The 20,260-nt window shown below is 44.7% G+C and overlaps 1 protein-coding gene across 4 annotated transcripts; it reads right to left on the bottom strand.

The window, feature by feature from the left end:
* Window positions 1–207: 207 nt before the first annotated feature.
* On the bottom strand, window positions 208–20,230 carry PPEF2 (protein phosphatase with EF-hand domain 2). 4 transcript variants are annotated; one of them, XM_062624972.1, is made up of 17 exons: window positions 14,529–15,913; window positions 13,261–13,290; window positions 11,050–11,177; window positions 10,534–10,591; window positions 9,311–9,486; window positions 8,189–8,303; window positions 7,384–7,430; window positions 6,817–6,983; window positions 6,696–6,732; window positions 6,451–6,600; window positions 5,581–5,916; window positions 4,378–4,563; window positions 3,554–3,696; window positions 2,982–3,088; window positions 2,059–2,222; window positions 1,421–1,508; window positions 208–811 (listed from the first exon to the last, which is right to left on the bottom strand). In XM_062624972.1, the coding sequence occupies exons 1-17, from the start codon at window positions 14,587–14,589 to the stop codon at window positions 633–635; spliced, it is 2,172 nt and encodes a 723-aa protein (XP_062480956.1). In that variant the 5' UTR covers window positions 14,590–15,913; the 3' UTR covers window positions 208–632. The 4 variants fall into 4 exon arrangements, with proteins under 4 accessions (XP_062480956.1, XP_062480955.1, XP_062480958.1 ...); XM_062624971.1 differs by lacking the exon at window positions 13,261–13,290 and adding an exon at window positions 20,100–20,230 and having other exon boundaries at window positions 6,696–6,983; window positions 14,529–14,716; XM_062624974.1 differs by lacking the exon at window positions 13,261–13,290.
* Between the last annotated feature and the right edge of the window lie 30 nt (window positions 20,231–20,260).

Genomic DNA, 20,260 nt, shown 5'->3' with positions numbered 1-20,260 from the left:
TCCAGAGCAGGGGCTACTACAAGCATGGGAGAGACAGCTTCCCCACCCAAGTTGCCTTTTTTTCCTTATTACAAAAGTCACAGAATAACTGAAACAAAAATACATTATTCTCTGTAGTAGGAGACTGTTATGATAGAGACAGAATAATTTTGTTCATTAACCACAAAAAAAAAAAAGTAAAGAAACAAAACAGCCCAGAACCAGCAATGTAGAAAAAAATGTTTATTAAATGGGAAGTTGTGCTCTAGCCGTTGCTACCAGCTTAAAACACTACATACAAGAAATACTTTCATCTTACTACACTGGAAGTAGACCTGTAACATTTCATCACATGTATTGACAAGATAAGCTAAGTTCCACCTTCCCTTTGAGCAGGAAGCTCTACTTGAAACAGCTCCTTCTTAAAAATGGCCAGATTTGAAGTGCAGCTTATCTTTTGCCTGTTCCCTTTCCAGAATGGATCACTGTTGTTGGCTATAGCAGTGACTGTTTTCAATCACGAAGTGCTCCAGGTATCTGCCTTGCCTTTCTCCACTTCACATTTGCAGGCACGCTCTGCGGTTAGGTGGGGGGCAGTCCTGGCTTCATGGGCAGTCAAGGCATTGAAGGTGGCAACCCACACCAGGTTCTCACTACTGTGACTGTTTGACAAGGCGGAAGGCTTCTAGGAACTCATTGAAGTCAATGTTTCCATCCTTATTGAAATCAATGCTGCGAAGTAAGTCGTCGATGCCATCATCCGTGAGTTCAATGTTCATGTGGGAGCTGAACAGCTTCCAGGTTTGGTGGAATTCCTCAAATGAGATGAGACCTGTGGAGAGGAAAGGAAGCCCACAGCCACCTCAGCACAAGGTCACCACAGGCACTGCTGCAAGCAGGGACCCCTGCTCAGGCTTGAACTCTTATCCCACCCCTGCTGCCTGATTACCCTTAAAAGAAGGAAAGAAATCACTCATCATCTACATTTCACATGCTGCAACTAAATTTCCTATCATGGAGAACACTGACTAAAACACAACTTAAAGCAGCAAAGAGACATAATGCAATCTGGGAGAACAAAAGAAGCCAAAGACTTGTATTTTCTCTTGCCGAAAGTAATTTGGTGGAGATGACTGCTTGAAAACAGGTAACACTCAAGATCCTGAGTATGCTGCATTACTGTCAGTGCACTCATTACAGTTTTTGTTCTGCTAAACTTCAGAACAAAGAATTACTAATTCTCTACCTGGACTGCACAGAGCCCTTCAAAATGCGTCAAGTTAGTGGAATCACACAGTGGTATTTCAGAAGTTCTTGGGGGAGGAGAAAGACCCAAGCCTTAAACCACTGAATAAAAATGCCTTTGTACATACTAAAAGGGGCCCAAAAGTAGAACAGAATACAATGCAGTGACCTGCTTACCCCTTGCAGACCTGCTTACCTGAATGGTCTCTGTCAATGATCCTGAATATAGTCTCCAGGTTGGATCTGTTTCGATAAATGACTTCCAGCAAGCTTGTCTGGATGTGCTGAAAGACAACAAACTCATGCTCCTGCCCTTCTGACAGCCATCTGCTTTCTTTGAGCAGTTGCTGCTACCATCACATAAAACATTTATTGCTCTCAAGAGTTTGCCAGCAGTGCACTTAGCATCATGTGTGCCTTATGAAACAGGTTGGTGATGACTGGATCCTCTGCACAACTCTGCATTGTAGCAACTTACTGCTTCCAAACATGGCTTTTCTAGGCTAACAGAGAAGACAGTGACTTGGATTATGCTTTTTAACCATTGCAGAGTTGGTTTTGCTGGGTGTAATTAGAGAACCTGTGACTCAGAGAATGGAATATAGTTTTCCTACTCAAAAGCCTGCATCCAAAACTACCTCTAGGTTTTGATCACACATGCATCATCTATTTCTGCAATGGACTGAATGTTTCTGGACTGATTCAGTTTACGCAAGCTTTTCCATCGACTTCAGTATGATAGAAGAACTATCAATTCCCCTGTAGTACCTGTCTTGGTTCCACATGCTGAAGGGATCTGGTGACCTGATTTGATGGAAGGGGGTGAGTCCTTACCTCTTGGCTCCGCCGCTCCATGGCCAAGTCGTCCAGCCAGGACTTGTATTCCAGCATGCCATCTGCAGTGCTGCTCACCAGCTGTGGCCTCAGCATTCGCCAGGGCAATCCCAGGTGCAAGACTGACTCCACTGCTGTTGCCCAGTTGCTCAGCGTGATCCTTCCTGTAAGGAAAAGACCTCCGAGAATCAGACATCTGGAAGCACATAAGGGCAAAATAAAAGGCCTACAGCAGTACTCATACACAGTCTGCTGTGCTGGTGACAGCAACAGCATTATTTCTCCAAGGCACACTTCAGCTCTTTGGTACAGGCAAAATCCCTACATGGCTGTACAGGCATCAGGCACAAGTGCATTGCTGCTCCCCCCTGCCTCAGCAAGCTTTTGATCATTGCAAGAAGTCCAGGCCATGAGTCTGCAATCATCTGAACAACAGGAAGACACTAACTTGGGATATTTCATTATAAATTTGTGGCCTACAGCCAGGGTCATCCTGCAGATTGTGGCCTACACAGCTGCGCTAATATTTCCTCAGGGACCCAGAAACATGGCAAATCCTCCAGTTTAGCAGCTGCTGGAACAGCTGAACTGGACTTTTGTCAACAATTTGTCTGCCAGAGAAGAAAGCAAGAAAGTAGTTCTACCCAGAAGCAGCCAACCACTGTGTCCCCTTTGTCCCCCAGCCCACGAATGGACAGAACTCAACACCACATCTTGGCAGCTGCACCAGCAGAGCACTCCTGGCAGATGTATAATTATGAACTCTCATCTCCTTCCTCAAGGCTCTGACAGAGACAGCTGCTACAAAGGACATCCCCCACTTCCCTCTTCCCTGCAATTTTGGACTCCAGGGATGAAGGAACATCTAGAGACAAGCAGCCCTTCCCAAGTGACACAACAGACATATTCCAGGTCAAATTCACCCGTATTGTCCGTATCATAGGCCTTGAACGTGCTGATGAGGGCTGAAGTGTGAGCAAACAGCTTTTCCCGCAAGGCTCGAAAGGCTGACTCCTCTACTCTGCTGATTCTAAAGGGTGCAGAAAAGAGAGAAGCATAATAAGGGCTTGCCAAGAAGCATGAGAGAAGCTGCACCCTCCCAATCCTCCGGCCTATCCCTGCATTGCCCAGCCCCTCTCACAGCCGCTCTGCACAGCTACAGCTGCATCCAACTGTTCCTGACAAAGCACCTCAGGACAAGCACAGCCCTGCATCGATTTGTGAAGTGAAGCAGAAGGGAACCTCAGCAACTGTCAAAACTTAAATTTGACATTGAAAAGAGAAACTGCAAAATCAGCAGTCTGTAAATTTCTGATCCTGTCAGCTCCCTCCTCAACCCTTGAGCCCGCACAAAGCTGGAATCCTCCTCTAGTGCTATTATTTAGTAAATCAAGCTGTGAAAGTTCAGCTCCAAAGTCAAACATTCTCAAAGCTCCCCAGGTTTTCCCTTGTGGAATCTTGACCTGGTGAATACAGCGCAACAGGAAAGCCTTGCCTTTGGGTCATAGTGAGAGTATGGGCTGCCTTGTTGGCTTGGTACTGAACAAAATGGGGGACGAGGTCTGGCCCCAGCTTCACGTAAGCTCCCCTGTTGCTGCCAATCTCATAGTAGTTTGAGGCTGAAAATATGGTCAGCACCTAATCCAAAAAAAAGAAGAGATATTTAAGATCAGTACATACATCCCTTATAATATACATGTGTATCTGTGAAAACAACACAACCAATCTCATCTGGAGTTAACAGACTGAAAGCACCATGTTTTATGTGGAAAAGGAAGAGTAAAGGTGGCCTGGAAACCTTACAGGTTGGAGTTTGAGGGCAGTGCAGTTCCTAATGTGGATCTGACCACACACTGAACTTCCGTGGTTTCACTGTGCTCTCCTGACAAACTTCCACTCTCCGCTGCAGTTAATGGAGTCAAAAGTGCCCCTGTGGAAGTCACTGAAGTGACCCTGAATTTTCCAAGAGCAAAACTGCTGCAGCAGCTTAGTAACACCTTTTGTATGTCATCTTCAGAAACAGCTGCGTTAAGTGGGGGCAATGGCACAAATGGGTTCAAATCTCAGCTACCACGCACAAGAACATGCTCTGCCTGCACATCAAATGCCCCTCACAGTGCAGGTGGCTCCAGACTGTCCTGACCTAAGACCTCAGCTGGAAACACACTTCAGTAACTCCCAATAAGGCCATTCAACGATTTTGTATGTACCTAACAAAGCACCATTGGAAGAAATGCAGAGCTGAAAGAAGCCACCGTAGAACATGCACCCTAGCAGGATGGAAACCCAAGTATCCTTCATGCCAACCCCCTCACCGACCTTCCGGTTGTGACAGAACTCGTAGCCTTCTTGCTTGCACTCGTGGGAGCGGATGAGGAACTGCAAGTTGTATTTCTCAAGGATCTTCCTTGTCACGTCAGGCCCAAAGTAGCAGCCACCACCTCGCACCGTATTTACTATGCAGCCTTCCTGAGGCATGGGGTCACTCCAGAGAATGTCTAAGATCTGAAGGGGTGTGAAACATTTACTGAATGAAGTGTACCCAACACAAACCACCCATCAAAGTTTACAAAGCAAATACAGCTCTGCCTCCAAATCCCTCCCTGGAGTGCTGCTATTACCATAGTGCAGAGAAACAGAGGTATTTGCTGCATCCTAGCTGAACCGCCATTCTGCTCTGCAGGGCTGTCACAGATCTGGTCCACCACAGAAGTGACAATATTGTAGGCCTGGGGGAAGAGGGCTGTCCATAAATCAGGCCTGATACAAGCTTTCCTTTTGCTGCCTCTAAGATTTCAAGGAGCCTTGCCTGTCCTCCTCCACACCAAAACACAAGTCCCAGGGCAACGCCACCTGGCAGATCCTGAGGCCGTGAGCAGGCTTAGTGTTAAATTCCTTTGTACTCTAGCCGGGACATTCCACAGCCTCCAGAAATGTAAGTGCTGACTCAGTAACTGCTATTTGGATTAAAGTTTAATCTCTTTAACCCTGACCTCAGTCTATAGCTTTATTCTGATAAGGTGTGCAGTGCTGAGCTGTCAAGTAACATGGAGTAAGGAACGATGGTTTCAGAGCACACAGAAGGAGCTTACAGACTGGTCTAACACAAACAGGTAAGCAAATTCCCAGGCTCTGACACTCCCTAACAATCTACTCACAGGGCAACCCAGCTAAAACCTTCAGTCTGCTCTTAGCACACAACATCACAACTCACTTGTCAGCAAATGATATGCTCATTCATTACCTACAGACTGACTTCAGGTACCCCACATACACAGCCAGCGATACAACCCCTGGGCTCTGCAGTCAGTCTTGTCTGTTCTATTCTTTCTCTTCCCTGTCGTGATTCAAGAAAACCTGTTGCTGTGCTCTGTGTCAGAGCAGTACTTTCAATTATACAGCCATGCAGAGAGAGATGTGCACTGACCCACATGTTTTGCACTCAGATTTCTCGTAACAGAGAGCAAACCTGCAGGAGGCACATACAGCCCACCAAGCTCAGGGCCCCAGACGACTACTCACCTGCTTCCAGTCCTCCTGGCGAGTCTGGCACAGCCCATCCAAATCTGTCAAGGAGATCATGCTGGCATAGGTGAGCTCCTCCTCCTCTGACTCACTGATGTCCACCAGCCGGCGGCACCACTCAATTTGCTCCTGCACCGTCTTCCGGACCCACCTGGAGAACTCCCGCCTGTTGGCCGTTCCGGGAGCCTGGGCTGGTTGGGGTGAGGGAGGTAAACTGTGAGCTGCCTCATTCCCTGCTGGGTCAGCCTCTGCTTTGCTCTCCTCGTTTGTTTCCTGTATTTCCACATTTCTGTTTGACTTCTTTCTTTTCTTCCCTCTCAATACAGAAACAAACTGAAAGAGGTAAAAGAGAAAAGAGACCTGATCACATCACTTGGAAACCAGTATCTTCAGCTCTAACATCTTCCACTGGCAGACTGTCAAGTGACCCAAGCCTCAAATCCCTTTGCTACCATCAAATGATGATTAACTGTGAGTGATTACTAGTGCCATCCTCTCATATATGCCATTCTAGATTTACAGCTGGGGCCCCCCATCCATCCTGACTACAGATCACTCATCTTCATTGGCTTTATGCTGCTCAGGCATTTCACAAAAGATAGAGTACATAGATTTAATCTGCAATGGGAATGTGTTGGCAGAATGAGGAAAGGACTAATCCTACACATTCCAGAAGCCAAGAATGCCTCTTCCCTTCACACCTCCTGCACATACACTATTAAACCAAAGTGATCCTCTCCAAGCCTGTACCTAAACACAGTTTGCCTAGGAAGACCATCAACAACCAAGATGACTTGTAGAAATAAGCTCCTCACCACAGATCAGCAACACTGTTGTCTCTTGCAATGTTTAGGAAAAGAAACCTACTTTGTTCCTTTGAATTTTCTCAAGCACATCCAGGTCAGTGGTGTCAGAGATGCCCCCATGTATAATGAGGACTTTCTGATCAATCAGGGTGGCAAGGGGGAGCCAGCAAAAGACGTTCTGAATCATCTTCAAGATTTTCTTCCCATGTACCTAGGAGCACAGGTCAGAAAGGAAAAGATGCTAAAAAGCATCAGGCTTTAAAGTTCACCTCTCACCTGGTAAAGGAGATACAAAAGTATACCTACCTTGTATTTATGCATTACTTCCTTGGTGAAACCATAGCTAAAGGAACAGGAGAAAGGAAATTCAGTTGGATTTCGCAGTGACACCCTTGACATTGCAACCAGCCCCACACAGAGCCCATACCGTAAGTTGACCATGTGGTCCTCATGGTTCCCACGGTTGAGGTGAACCTCCTTTGGATAGATCAAGAGGAAGGTGAAGAGGATGATGAGGATCTCAAGGGACTGTTTGCCTCTGTCTACAAAGTCCCCGTTGAACACATAGGACTTAGAAGGGGAAGGAAGGCCATTCTGTAAAAGCAAGGAACAGGAAGATGGCACAAGAGAGGCCTCCACACAATCTTCATGTACCTCTCCCTCCTGTCCCAGGTTACCTTATGCAGTAGGTCCTGACTCCTACTTTTATCCTGTAGGAGCCCAGTGGCAAATGCACCAACAAGTGAAAGCTTTCAGTCAGGAAGAGTTGCCACTGGTATCAGCACTCACAAAAATGTCCACTGTCACTTCCCAAACATCATACACATATATCAGATTTCAGCAAGGGAATAAGCTGCTGCTTTGTGAAGCCAAACTGATCAAATTGACCTGGAGAATTGCATGTGAAGGTCCCAGATTTGCAAACACTTCTCAGCATGACCCATGCGATCCCTCTCCCCATGCCTGGCCAGCCTCCTCCAGATTTGGTGCCTACCTTATAAAATATGAGGAACAAGTCATCCAGCTGGCCATGCAGGTCTCCTAACAGGCACAAAAAGACAAGTCATGGTATGTTTACCTTCAATTGAAAAAGGCACCAATAAATAACTTCCTATAAAGTATCACCTCTAGAAACTGAAATATTTGAAATATTGAAATGAAAAATTTGAAATAAGCTGAAATATTTGGGAAGTTCAAGGTACAAGTTTCTTTACACTGAGGCTTGTGCCCAAAGAAAAATGACATGATGTAAAGGCTGACACCTGGGAATACCAAAAAACCCACACTAGCTTCTGAAGCCTCTGATTCAGAAGTTTTGTTCATTTACCTCTTATGATGATGATGCAACATGACACAAGAAACTGATCATTACATGGGAGAAAGCTTTGCATCAAACTAGTTACCATCTAGGGGCAGGGTTTGTCAATAGTGTATCCCAAAATCTGTGCCGGAAGCCAAACACAAGATACAAACAGACAAACCACGTTCCCTCAACGCCCTGTCTCCTTCCTGTTCTAGACCAAGCAGAAAGTGGGCCAAGATGCAGACATGCTCCCTCCACCCTCCAGGCTACTCTTTACAGCAGCTCACATTAAAGTATCGTGTGGTAAACCTGAATATTTTGGACAGCACCAGTTGCCTCTCAGTGCAAACAGGCATTTGCTTACAGGCCTCATTTATGTTCCACATTCAGTACAGAGGAGGGCAGAGGTGCTTGCTACCATTTGATATCTTTCCCACCCCTTCCACACAAGTGATCTGCTCCAGAGACTGTGCAGTACCCCCCCTCCCAGACCTACCACACACGGTGACCTCCTCGCTGTAGCATGTGGAGACATGGCTGATGTTTGGCAACTGCTTGAGGTGCTTCCTGGTCTCATGCAGGAGGTTTAAGACATAGCGAGCATGGAGCTGCTACTAGGAGAAAGCGAAGGGATTAAAGCAGGAAACCAGTGACCTCTGAGCAGCAATACAGCTCTGTTGAAGGACCCGAAGATCCACTAGTGATTGACAGCCTGGATGGCAGAAGCTCTCACTGGGACAACAGTGCTGACCTATGGGCTTGTAAACAAGGTGAGGACAATCCTGGGAAACAGCAGGACTGAAGAGACTGACCCAAAGCAGTCTCAGCGCTGGCAGGGCTGGCAGGGGAATCCAAAAGCCCTAGGCAGCACCGCTTCCTAGAGCAGCAGCAATTCCAGCCCAGCATCACAGGTACGGAGCTGCACCTCTAGATCTTTCTTAGCGTTTCCGCATTAAGCCAGGCTGTGAACTCTCACATGTCCTGCAGAAGTGTTCACAGGGTGTAGGCATTTAATATTAGTCAAAGCACTAGAGACCTTTGTTTTAAAAGTCATTTTGTTTGGAGAAGGGGCCTTGTGGCCTGTTTTGCAGTTCAGCACCTTGACTGAGGGATGGCAACAGAACACTGCATTTGTACAAGGAATTGTCTTGTTCATGCTGCTGAACTGGTACTGGACTTCCCTGGCAAAAAACTCACGTTTTACATTTTAAATATAAGTCAAAGCTGCATGGCAAAAAACACAACTTCAATCAGCTGGTTCCGTCTGGGCCATCCTAACCTTTTTAACAAATTGAGGAGTTGCAACAAAAAATGACAGACTGTTTCAACATGGACTGGTGTGGGGGTGGGGTTTTTTCCCTTTCAAAATGAAATTCAGGTTAATATTGGTACATACCTATGAAAAGTTTTGGGGTTTGCCAGAACTGCATTTTCAGAAAGGAAAAAAGTGCAGGTGGTAGGGGGAAACACCAAACCATTGCCAGCCCCATTTCCTTCGCAGCCTGCCAGCTTGTTATACTCCGGTCAGCTTAGCTGGTTAGGAAGCCTAAAACCAAACTATCTATCCTAGACCCTTGTGTAGAGGATGGGAAAGCATGGTTCCTCTTGGGATCCTTACTTGTTTCTGTTTGAACGCTTCCAGCAAGGCAGTCGCATGGTCAGGAAGGAGCGGGAAAGAGAGATGGGGTCCGGTGTAGGAGTCTGGCACCTCTATGGATTCATAGTCACAGTACTTTTCCAGCTCTGCCTCTTTGAAGCTTTCCCCACTAATGAACATGCGACTGATAAAATCCCCTGGACGGCAGATGAGTCAGTTGTTTTAAAAATAGAGACAAGGAAAAGTTAGGTTGGCTCAATGCACCATTCCAGCAATTTGCTAAAGAAAAGTTTTTTGGTGAGGTTAGAGCTAGCAACAGGGGTGGGAGACAGCTTCCAGTTTGACACCACTACAGAATTTGCAGTAGGGGAAAAGGCTGCAGGGACAAGTTTCCATGTGCTATGTGTCAGGCAGTGCTGGCAGCTACACTAGCAAAACTTCAGTAGAGCCAGACGGGCATTGGTTGCCATGGCTAACTGAAATCTTATTTTCCATGACATGCAAAAGCAAGCTGTATCATAATGAACCATCTCCTACATCCCACTGTTTTTTTGTAAGCTTGCACCTACATTCTCAGTGCTGCACAAAATCTGTATAAATACACATACACCCGGTTTTAGTGCTGTAACATCTCAGAGCCCAACTCTAGGAACAGGACACTATTGTCCCCTTTTATACAGGCACCGAAAAAAAAAGTCTTCCTCAACAGTTTTGCTGTAAAATATGTGGGGTGGTTGTAAGAAAAAGGGTGGCAGTTTGAAAGGAAGGAGCAAATGTTTCAGCAGGTTATGGTCAGCAAAGTAAATGGTTAGTTTTGACTTACTACCATGAGATTTAGAGCTAAGCCCTTCAATAAGTTCCCAGCACTAAGATAATGCTCTCTGCAGGTTCAGGAAGATACAGTACTGGTTCCCATAGAACTTCCCCCCCCCCCCCAATTATAAGTGGGAGATTAAGTATAAATCATATAGATACCCTTGAGATTTCTAATTCTACTCGTAGAAAACATATTGAGCTTCTATGCCCCCTTCTAGCTCCTAAGGAGCTGGAACTGTCCCACATCCCTTGCACAGTTCTAACAGTCTCCAGACAATTCACTCCCTATCCAAATTCCGGAGGCCATCACTCTTTAGACTCTTTTGATTCCTCTTGCCATCCTGAAGGGGCAGCACTGGACAGCAAATCAATACAGGGTGCAACCTGAGCTGCTGATGCTCATCTACAAGCAGCACATAGAAACTTACTCTCTTTGCTGCTGCTTGGTGTGAAGTGATCCATGAGGTAAGTGAAGAAGTTGTGAAGCTGCAAGAAGAGAGCAAGCCCATCATCATTCACCCTGTAATGAAGTCCTGCAGAGTAGCAACTTAACAGGATCTTCTTTCTAGAAGTATTGTCTAAGCCCTTCTCACATTGTTCGGTGTGTACAACAAAGCATACTATACCAATTCTAGTTTGACTATCTTGTGATCAAATCACCAAAGTAGCTTTACCTTCACCAAATAACATTGTCTATTGTGTCCAATTCAGGAAAAACAATACTAAATGGTCCTTACAGCTTGCTTTCAAGACTTGTTACTTAGGGTCTCATCAGACATAAGCAGGCAGGAAGTCAACAGGGTAAGAAGGGGCAGGAAACCCAGTCCTTGGCCCACTGAAGTACTTAGAGATTTACCAGCCAGTAGCCAGAAATGGGCAAGCCTGTGACACAGAAACCACCCTCCTGCATATTTTCCTACGAGGTTTTTTCCATGGCACCTTACCTTGATCTGATCCTGCTCACAAGCATACTCTATTGATTGAAAGATTCTCCAGGTGCAACGTCGGCGCATTTCCAGGCGAGCAACATAGCGCCGATACCACTGCTGGATCAAGACAGCTGCCTTGAAAGCTGGGGACAAAACCAGAACCAGTGTGCTGTGCTGCACTGGCTGCAGCTGAGGCACCCTGCTACAGCTCCTTTCCTGACCCTGAAAATTGCAGAGGGACCTCTCTTTTTCAGGAAAGGTGTTCTGATGCCTAAATACCGAGGGTAGCAGAACACCTGCATCTTTTCAGCATAGTCTGAGAGGTTGATCTGACTCTGCCTGACCAGGAACCTCTGATGAAGCACTTCTAACCATCACTGCTGGCTCCTCAGCACCAGCATTAACAACAGCTTATTAGGGCCTAAAGACCTAAATGTGCTATTCAGTATTAATAGACAATTTCTTCCCTGTCTATCTACCCTGATCATTTTCATGTCTGTCTTACAGTCTAGGTTCTGTGGCTTCAGAAAACTGGAGGTTTGGCTGAGGTGCACAAGGAGTTGAAGGAAAACAAGATGATGAGTCCCCTTCCACCTTAAAAATACGGGGATTATCCACCTTCTTTCTAAGCCAAATCAGTTCCTCAGGTTTTGCTGCTCTGGACAAACTTCAGAAGGGATCTATTCTAGCATAAATGTAAACATACATCTTCGAGTAAAAGAAAGACAAAAAGACAAAATTAACACCCACAGTGAAAAGAGACAGACAGATCTTTGGCCACTTACTGACACGGAAAGAACAAAATGCAGAAAATTATGACTATTTGCCCTAATATTTAAACCATAACCATTCCTCTGTATTTTCCCCATTCCAGTGTTTTATATTATTTCAAATGGGGTGTGGGCATATTTGAAGTACATTGGTGCAGGGTCCTGTCTGCTTTTTCAAGTTCTGCCACAATCTAGTACCTCTAGAAACAACTCCATCCTCCTTAGCTGCTCTTCACTCCATATGGACTGCCTGGTTACTTTACAGCACCCTGCCAAACAGCTTTGTAACTTACCTCTCTTTTGATAATCTCTGTGTACCTTCCTGGAGTCCTACTGTCGAGCCCTACATCTAAAACATTTTCTAACACTGCTTCTCTGTGGCATCTTTAGCTGAGGGGGGGAGGGATGACTGTTCTATCTACAGGCTAGCCCCAGAATCAAATGGAGATGACAGAGTTAGCCCTGCTGCAGAAGCTTGTGTTCCTTTGGTATCTAGTTTGTGAGAGAGCACTGCCATGTTCACCGAGGCAGGGAGAGCAATGGGGGGGGGGGGGGGAAGGGAGGGGGGGGGTGGAGAAACCTGCTTAAAAAGAAAGCAACACCCCACCTGTACCCCAAGGACTGCTTCGTGCTGGCATAAGACAAAGAGATCACATTAATTCAATTAGCTTGCGTTAATTATGTAATATAAACCACCCTACCTGTACTTGAGCAGAAAACATTGACCTTTACCTAAATAACATGTCCTGATGGCTTACGTATGGAAAATAATAATCCTTCTAAATAATGTTACTGTTACAGGAGTAGGAGCTGCAGAGCACAAAACACGAAGAGCTATCGCTATTGTGCAGCTTGGGAACTGAGTTGTGGTGAAGTCATGGGCAAGAAGGTAAGACTTGGCTAGCCTTAATTCAAGAATAACTTATGTAGTCTGCCTGAGCCTTATATCTTGAAAACAAAAATGCTTACTGAGTTGCTGCACTTTGGGAAAAGAAAGGCTGACTTTTTTCCTGCAGGTTGGTGCTCATGATGCTACCACTCCAAGGCTCTTTAACCGACACGACACTAGCTACCTCACTCCCTGTACAGTAATTTGGCTGGCACATAACCAAAATCACAGTAACAATCATTCTCTAAAATAAACAACTTCTAAATATCTTGCATTCCCCAACAGTGGGTAAGTGCCTAATTACTGTGGTAGGAGTCAGATATATTTCAAGTGAATACCAAGCAGAAATTCATAGCTATGACTCCACATGCACCAATAAAAGCTAAATCCTTTGGGATATTAAAAACCAAATCTATGAAAGACTCATTATCAAACACACAGTGAGCATATCTACCACCATGCACATTATTTTAAACTCCAGATGGGCAAGACATTGGATTTTTATGCTACTTTACAGAGACTGACTCTGCAACTGAAAAAGCCAGGTATTGTAATTCACCATCTTACCTGGGTGAGTTTCATCTGGCAGTGTTTGTACTAGTTTAGAAAAAAAGAATAAAGAAGGAAGAGAAAGAGATTTATCCATTTATTTATTATGGGGATCCAAGCAGTAAACTGAATCATACATCATCACATAAGCTACTGAAAGCATGTCAAAGTGTCAGCACTCAAAGTAAAGTCCACTATTCATGCTAGCAGTACAGTTCACACATCAGCCTACAGGATCTGGGCTCGAGGAACCCTCTCTTGGGTTCCCCATCCCCTTCCTCCCTCAGGCCCCTCAAGGGCCAGTTTATCAGAGATCTACTGGCTATGCTTTCTATTGGGAACAGCCTCTGGGCCTTATGCAAGGGGTTAGGACAAGACCTGGCATTCTGTACATGGATGGAAACTTCTAAGCAGTCCATATCTGCAGATCACCAGATCTGAAGGGTTTGGAGAGCCAGACACAAGAAATTCAGAGAGGTTTTACTGCCATGCAAAGCTGCTGATGGGGTAGCGGGTCTCATGCAGCGTTTCAAATAAGTAACTAGTTTTACAGTATACTTTGTTTGCTATAGACAAGCCATTATCATAAAACAGCCCTGAAGTTGTTGGGCAGGTCTGTGGTTTTCTGGTGCTATAGGCAATGGACAGATTTAACTTACTTAAATAAAAGTTGGAGGGAGATTTTCAACAGAATAGAATTACAATCAAAAAGACTGAGTCACAATGGTATCCCCACTTCCTTGATTTCTACCTGCAGTCACTACTTTTCTTTCCAAGGCTCCTGATACAGTTTTCACCATTCTGCTGGTCTGCCAATGCCAAATGATTCGAACAACAAAGGAAGCAAACATTTACTTCTTTACACTTCATTATATGTAAAGTTTCACTCATAATCTCCCTTTGTTCCACAGCAGACCTGAGCACACACCCACAAAGTTGATACTATCATATAGAGGGTTTCATAAAAATAAATCGTTACAGCTTTGAGAGCCAGCAACTGAAACCCCTTCAATGTTAGTTCTAACTGAATTGCTTTTTGCTGCTTAATTTCTGTTTAGGTTTTGTTGATTCTCATCTAACCCTGGTCTAAATAGCTGTTATTTTCTCATGCCTGTCGGTGGTCTGCCAACAGCTGAGACTCCTTGTTACAGGATACTGAAAGATGTGACTTCAAACTCAACACTATGAAGAAAACCAGGTAATTCAGAAAAGAAACAGATCCACTGCAACCTCCCAACAGCAGGTGCAGGAGCAGACACTCAAAGACTTTTCAAAGAGACACTCACCATTTTCAGACTTCTGCAGGGAGTACTTGTAGTTGGCATTTCCAGAACTACCAGATCCCATGTTCTCCAACCAATGCTCCAAGAATGTTGCAGTCTCGTCCAGTATCTTCAAAACCACCAGAGAGATGAGGGAAAGACCATTCAGTCAGAATGAAGACAGCTGCAACATGTCCCACAGCGCTGAGAATCTATAATTAAATATATAAACACTTGAGATCCACGAGCAGGTTGCCTGTGTTGTGCCCAAGTACATCTTCCACTGCCAGGTTTTTCCAGCTACTTTCTTGTCTTCTGTATAGAAGTCATTAAGCTGATTCATTAACAATCAATATATGCAGACAAATTTTCATGCACATAACCATCCGTGAAAGATAATTCTCATTATGATGGATGAACACAGAGACGGTATTAAAATCTATTTGCAGTACCACAGCTAGAAGGGAGGTAAGTCTAAAATAACAATTAGCTATCATAAGAAAGTAATCAATCAGTTTTGTTAAACACTACTTTCCTTCACCTCGTGGATCTGCTTCAGTGTGGGAGCATATTATATCATCAGCTGCACAGGTCCCACCAATTGCCTGTATAAAAGGACAGACAGCCAGGCTTCTATAACGCCACTGCTGTGGAAATCTCTGGTCAGAGCAAACAGACCCTATTCCAAGATTAGGTCAAATTCTGAAATGTCTCACTTTGAGAACAATCAGAATATCGCTCACAGTCAGATATGTTTCCTCTGGAAAAAAAGCCAGCAATCACATACTACCGCTAGAGTACTCCCAGGCTGTCTGGCATGAGAATTGCACAGGTTTTTATTCTAACCCAGAACCAGAGCAGGGGAAAGTTGAGAAAGGGAGAGAAGGAAATAAACACCTGTAAAAACGTTAAGCCTGGTGCTACGCAGAGACCATAGCTCCAAGGATTTTGAAGGGTCAGGACAGAGGCACCACTCCCCACAGAGATGAAGGCTTGATGAATTTGAACAGCAGCATCACCTCAAATACAGGCTGTATTAAACAGCTACATGAGACAAAATTATGCCAGTTGCTTTCCTTCCTCATCTTACTCTTCACCACCACTGCCTCCTGCAGAGATAGTTATATTTTCCCTGGTGCTTCTCCCTGAGAAGCTGCAGTACGTTCACATGAGGTACACACCACCTTGTAGAGCATCGCCAAAAAAAAAACATGGACTTAAGAGTCACACGTGATCAGAGACAACAAACAGAGCAACAGAGTTCAGTGCCTCAGCAGAAGACTGCAGGCATATAGAAAAGATGCACGGTCCCCATTCACCAGAGTTCACGTTCTAAAAGGTGGGAGAAACACGTAACAGCCAGACTTCACGGACACCTCCAAACCCAAAGGGCAATATACTCTCTTTGCAACTCCGAAGACGTAAGCTACTGACTTCTTTTATAACACCATATAATACTAAATAAAACTCAATAAAGGAAAACTAGCACAAATCCATTTGTGTCAACCACCCCAAAACAAGAACAACAAAAGCCTGCCTAAATTTCCAGGCTTACTGTAAATACTACTTTAACTCCTTCGAAACCAAAGCAATTGACAGCATTTTGGTTCAAATGCTACAGATTGTCACACCCCTGAGCTTGTCTGCATCACAGATCTGTGCAGAATTTGGTGCTTCAGCCACAAGAATTGAAGGCTTCCTGCAAGGAACACCATCTCACTCCAAAACACGTATCACTGAATCCCCACTAAATTGACAATTTCATAGGCATTCAAACAACCGAGGGAAGAGATCAGCAAGATAGGAAGGAAAGCGTACAATAGCCTGACAAAAAGTTTACTAGGAAAAACTGAGAGATGTCAGAGGGGAAGAGAAATCCTGAGGTCTGCTAAAAGAAAACCTGCAGCATGCGGTTCCGCAGCTACAAATTAATCAAGAAAAAAAGAATCAAATACTTCCTCCAAGAACACAGCTGCCAACTAGCACTAGAGAAAGTGATGGTCCTGCCTTGCCCTCCTAAGAGGAAGTGCCTGTATATATCCCACGTGTACACCAGACTTGGCACATCTCGCAGCTGGAAACAAGATGGTGAAGCCTGTTTTGTTTTATTTACACATGCATTGACCTCTGGACCTGCACACTTACTGCAGTGCCAAAAAGCAGAACTTCAGTTTTATACAGCTTGACATATAAAAAGGGTATTCCACTTCAAACTATGGGTGATGAGTAACTACTTCTGAACACAAAGCGTCGTTACAGTGAAAGAAAAATGCAACTTACCTTGCCATCAGTTTCTAGCTTATGGCTTTATTAAGGTAGACACAATAGAAGCTCTCCACTTTTTAAGTTCTTGCTTCTATTCAGCCCCCTGAGTGACCAATAAACTCTGAAGCGATTTACTTGATTAGAGATTCAGAAACTCCTCCTCAGAACATAAATAATCAAGGAATCTGCTCCCTTGGGCACACAGCACAGACTGCCATACCTTCCAGCACCTGCAGTGCAGAACATGTGTGCTTGCTCAGCAATACACACAGACCCTTCGATTTATTTACCGCATGGTTCTACTCAGCAGCTTTAAGAATCCTCTCCCATGTGATGCTTAAGAAAGGCTGGAGGTCTGATAGGGATTAGGATTACTGAAGAGGATTATGAATGAGAAATACAGTACATTGGGCTCTCTCGAGAATCAGCTCTTACACGCTTTCAATTTGCCATTTGGTAAATGTAAACTTCTGGAGGAAAAAGGACTAAAGGTTTCACCTGTTACCTATGTTGGGATGAAAAATGGGGCTTTGTAGCTCTGTACTGCAGAAACAGAAGGATGGAAAAAGCAATGATAAATGTATTTAACTTAGTTCCATTTAATTACCTAACAATTCTAAGTCATGAAGCTGACCAGGCTTGAGAAAGCAGAAAAGCTGTTTTACCTCTCAGTCTCCAAAAGGCAGATGAAATCTCACACAGAAGGATGATCACCAAGCAAATTCAACTAACTACATATGAGCCTTTTTTTTAAGAAAAGATCCCACAGAACACCCAATCCCTCCATAAACCAGTGTTACTTTTTAACAGTCCCAGTATTGTATAGATGGTTTTATTTTAAAGTATTAATAATTCTCTCTTTCTGCATTTTTATCACATTTCAATTCTTAAGCAAAAACAGCTCAATACATTTCACAGGTTAAATCACCTTGTTTCTAAGATGTGTCATTTACCACTTTCTTAGTGCTGATATTTTCAGTTTGTCATTAAACTAAGACCAGAAAGTTATGGTTAGCAAAAAAACAGTATCCCAGTTTGCATAAAGGCTTTATTCTGTTAGCAGTCAGAATGTCTGGATGTTTATAGATAGATTAAAAGCAAGGCTTTAAGAAAATTAGCTGGTGAATGAAGTTGCTAAGCCACTGTCCATCATATTTGGAAAATCATGGCAGTCAGATGAAGCTCCCAATGACAGGAAAAAGGGCAATATAACCCCCATTTTCAAGAAGGGGAAAATGGATGACCCAGGTAATTAGAGACCAGTCAGTCTCACCTCTGTGCCTGGCAAAATCTTGGAGCAGATTCTCCTGGAAGGTATGCTAAGGCACATTAAAAAAAGAAGGTGCTTGGTGACAGCCAGCATGGCTTCACTAAGGGGAAATCCTGCCTGACCAATTTGGTGGCCTTCTATGATGGGGCTATGGAACTGATGGACAGGGGTAGAGCAGTTGATGTCATCTACCTGGACTTGTGCAAAGCATTTGACACTGTCCCACATGACATCCTTGCCTCTAAATTGGAGAGACATCAATTTGATGGATGGACCACTCGGTGGATAAAGAACTGGCTGGATGGCCGCACACAAAGAGTTGTGGTCAATGGCTCAATGTCCGGCTGGAGACCAGTAACGAGTGGTGTCCCTCAGGGATCGGTGTTGGGACCGGTCTTATTCAACATCTTCGTCGCTGACATGGACAGTGGGATTGAGTGTGCCCTCATCAGGTTTGCCAATGACACCAAGCTGTGTGGTTTGGTTGATACGCTGGAGGGAAGGAATGCCATCCAGAGGGACGTCGACATGCTTGTGAGGTGGGCTGATGATGTTTAACCATGCCAAGTGCAAGGTCCTACACCTGGGTCAGAGCAATCCCAGACACAGCTACACGTTGGGCAGAGAAGAGATTCAGAGCTGCCCTGCAGAGAAGGACTTGGGGGTGTTGGTCGATGAGAAAATAAACATGAGCCGGCTTCAGTGTGTGCTCACAGCCCAGAAAGCCAACCGTATCCTGGGCTGCATCAAAAGGACCATGACCAGCAGATCGAAGGAGGTGATCCTGCCCCTCTGCTCTGCTCTTGTGAGACCTCACCTGGAGTATTGTGTGCAGTTCTGGTGTCCTCAACATAAAAAGGACATGGAACTGTTGGAACAAGTCCAGAGGAGGGCCACGAGGATGATCAAGGGGACTGGAGCACCTCCTGTATGAAGACGGGCTGAGAAAGTTGGGGTTGTTCAGCCTGGGGAAGAGAAGGCTGCGTGGAGACCTCATAGCAGCCTTCCAGTATCTGAAGGGGGGCTATAGGGATGCTGGGGAGGGACTCTTCATTAGGGACTGTAGTTGATAAGACAAGGGGTAACAGGTTAAAACTTAAACAGGGGAAGTTTAGATTGAATATAAGGAGGAATTATTTTACTGTGAGGGTGGTGAGGCACTGGAATGGGTTACCCAAGGAAGTTGTGAATGCTCCATCCCTGGCAGTGCTCAAGGCCAGGTTGGACAGAGCCTTGGGCGACATGGTTTAGTGTGAGGTGTCCCTGCCCGTGGCAGGGGGATTGGAACTAGATGATCTTAAGGTCCTTTCCAACCCTAACTATTCTATGATTCCATGATTCTAAAATAAAAGGAAAAATACCCAAAATAAAATAAATTTACACTTGTTCAAATCTAGATTGTTTTTTTTTTTAAATCTTAGAAAAACCCACATTTCCCTAATCTGCACTGTGGCTGGGCCTGAGCACATTCCAAACAGCTGATGAAACAAAAACCCAACAGGAGCAGCCAATTGCATCCTGAATATTCATGACTACCAAATATTCACACACTCTGAGGTTTTTGTACACATCAAAACAAATACACCTGATTAAGTTTATATACCACTGAGAAGATAATCGGCCTAACACTTCTGAGGTCAAGACGATGTTACACCTGTACAGATCCTTCTGTCTTCACTTGTGGGTGGCTGTTACATAAACTGCTGGGATCAGAGTGAGTCCCTGCTCTGTAAATTACAGCAATGTTATTCTGGAATCTCGGAGACATTGTGACCACTGTTATTTATATCTTCCTCCTGAAATTCACTCTCTTTCAAATGTATCATTCCGGCACATGACTCCTAACATGTACAAACCGGGACATGTTCCAGTACAAACTAGGACAAGGCAAAGCTGGCAGCACGTTTATCCCAGCAGAAGTAGAGGATGCAGGTAAGTAGGTTACGACACTCAGCCGGACTCAGCCCAAGGAGATAAAGGGCCCACATCCCCCATAAAGCTGTAACAGAAACTGTTTGCATAACCAGTGGACAAGTACTACAAGGCAACATTTCACATACCTGGAAACGGTGCTCCAACCTAACTTTCTGATCACACGTCCTTCTCTCAGGGCAAATCCTAACTGGCATTAGCAGGAATTTTGTCAGGGGAAGAATGGGACCTCTGAGCTTTATGTAAAGTTATCCACTGGTATTGACTCTTTAAATCCTTCAGTATTTCT

Source organism: Pezoporus occidentalis, unplaced genomic scaffold (genome assembly GCF_034315485.1).
Source record: "Pezoporus occidentalis ecotype Australia unplaced genomic scaffold, CSIRO_AGI_Poc_V1 ctg275, whole genome shotgun sequence".
Lineage (NCBI taxonomy): Eukaryota > Metazoa > Chordata > Aves > Psittaciformes > Psittacidae > Pezoporus > Pezoporus occidentalis.
Note: the sequence above shows the minus strand (reverse complement) of the source record. Positions and strands in the feature narration are given on the sequence as shown.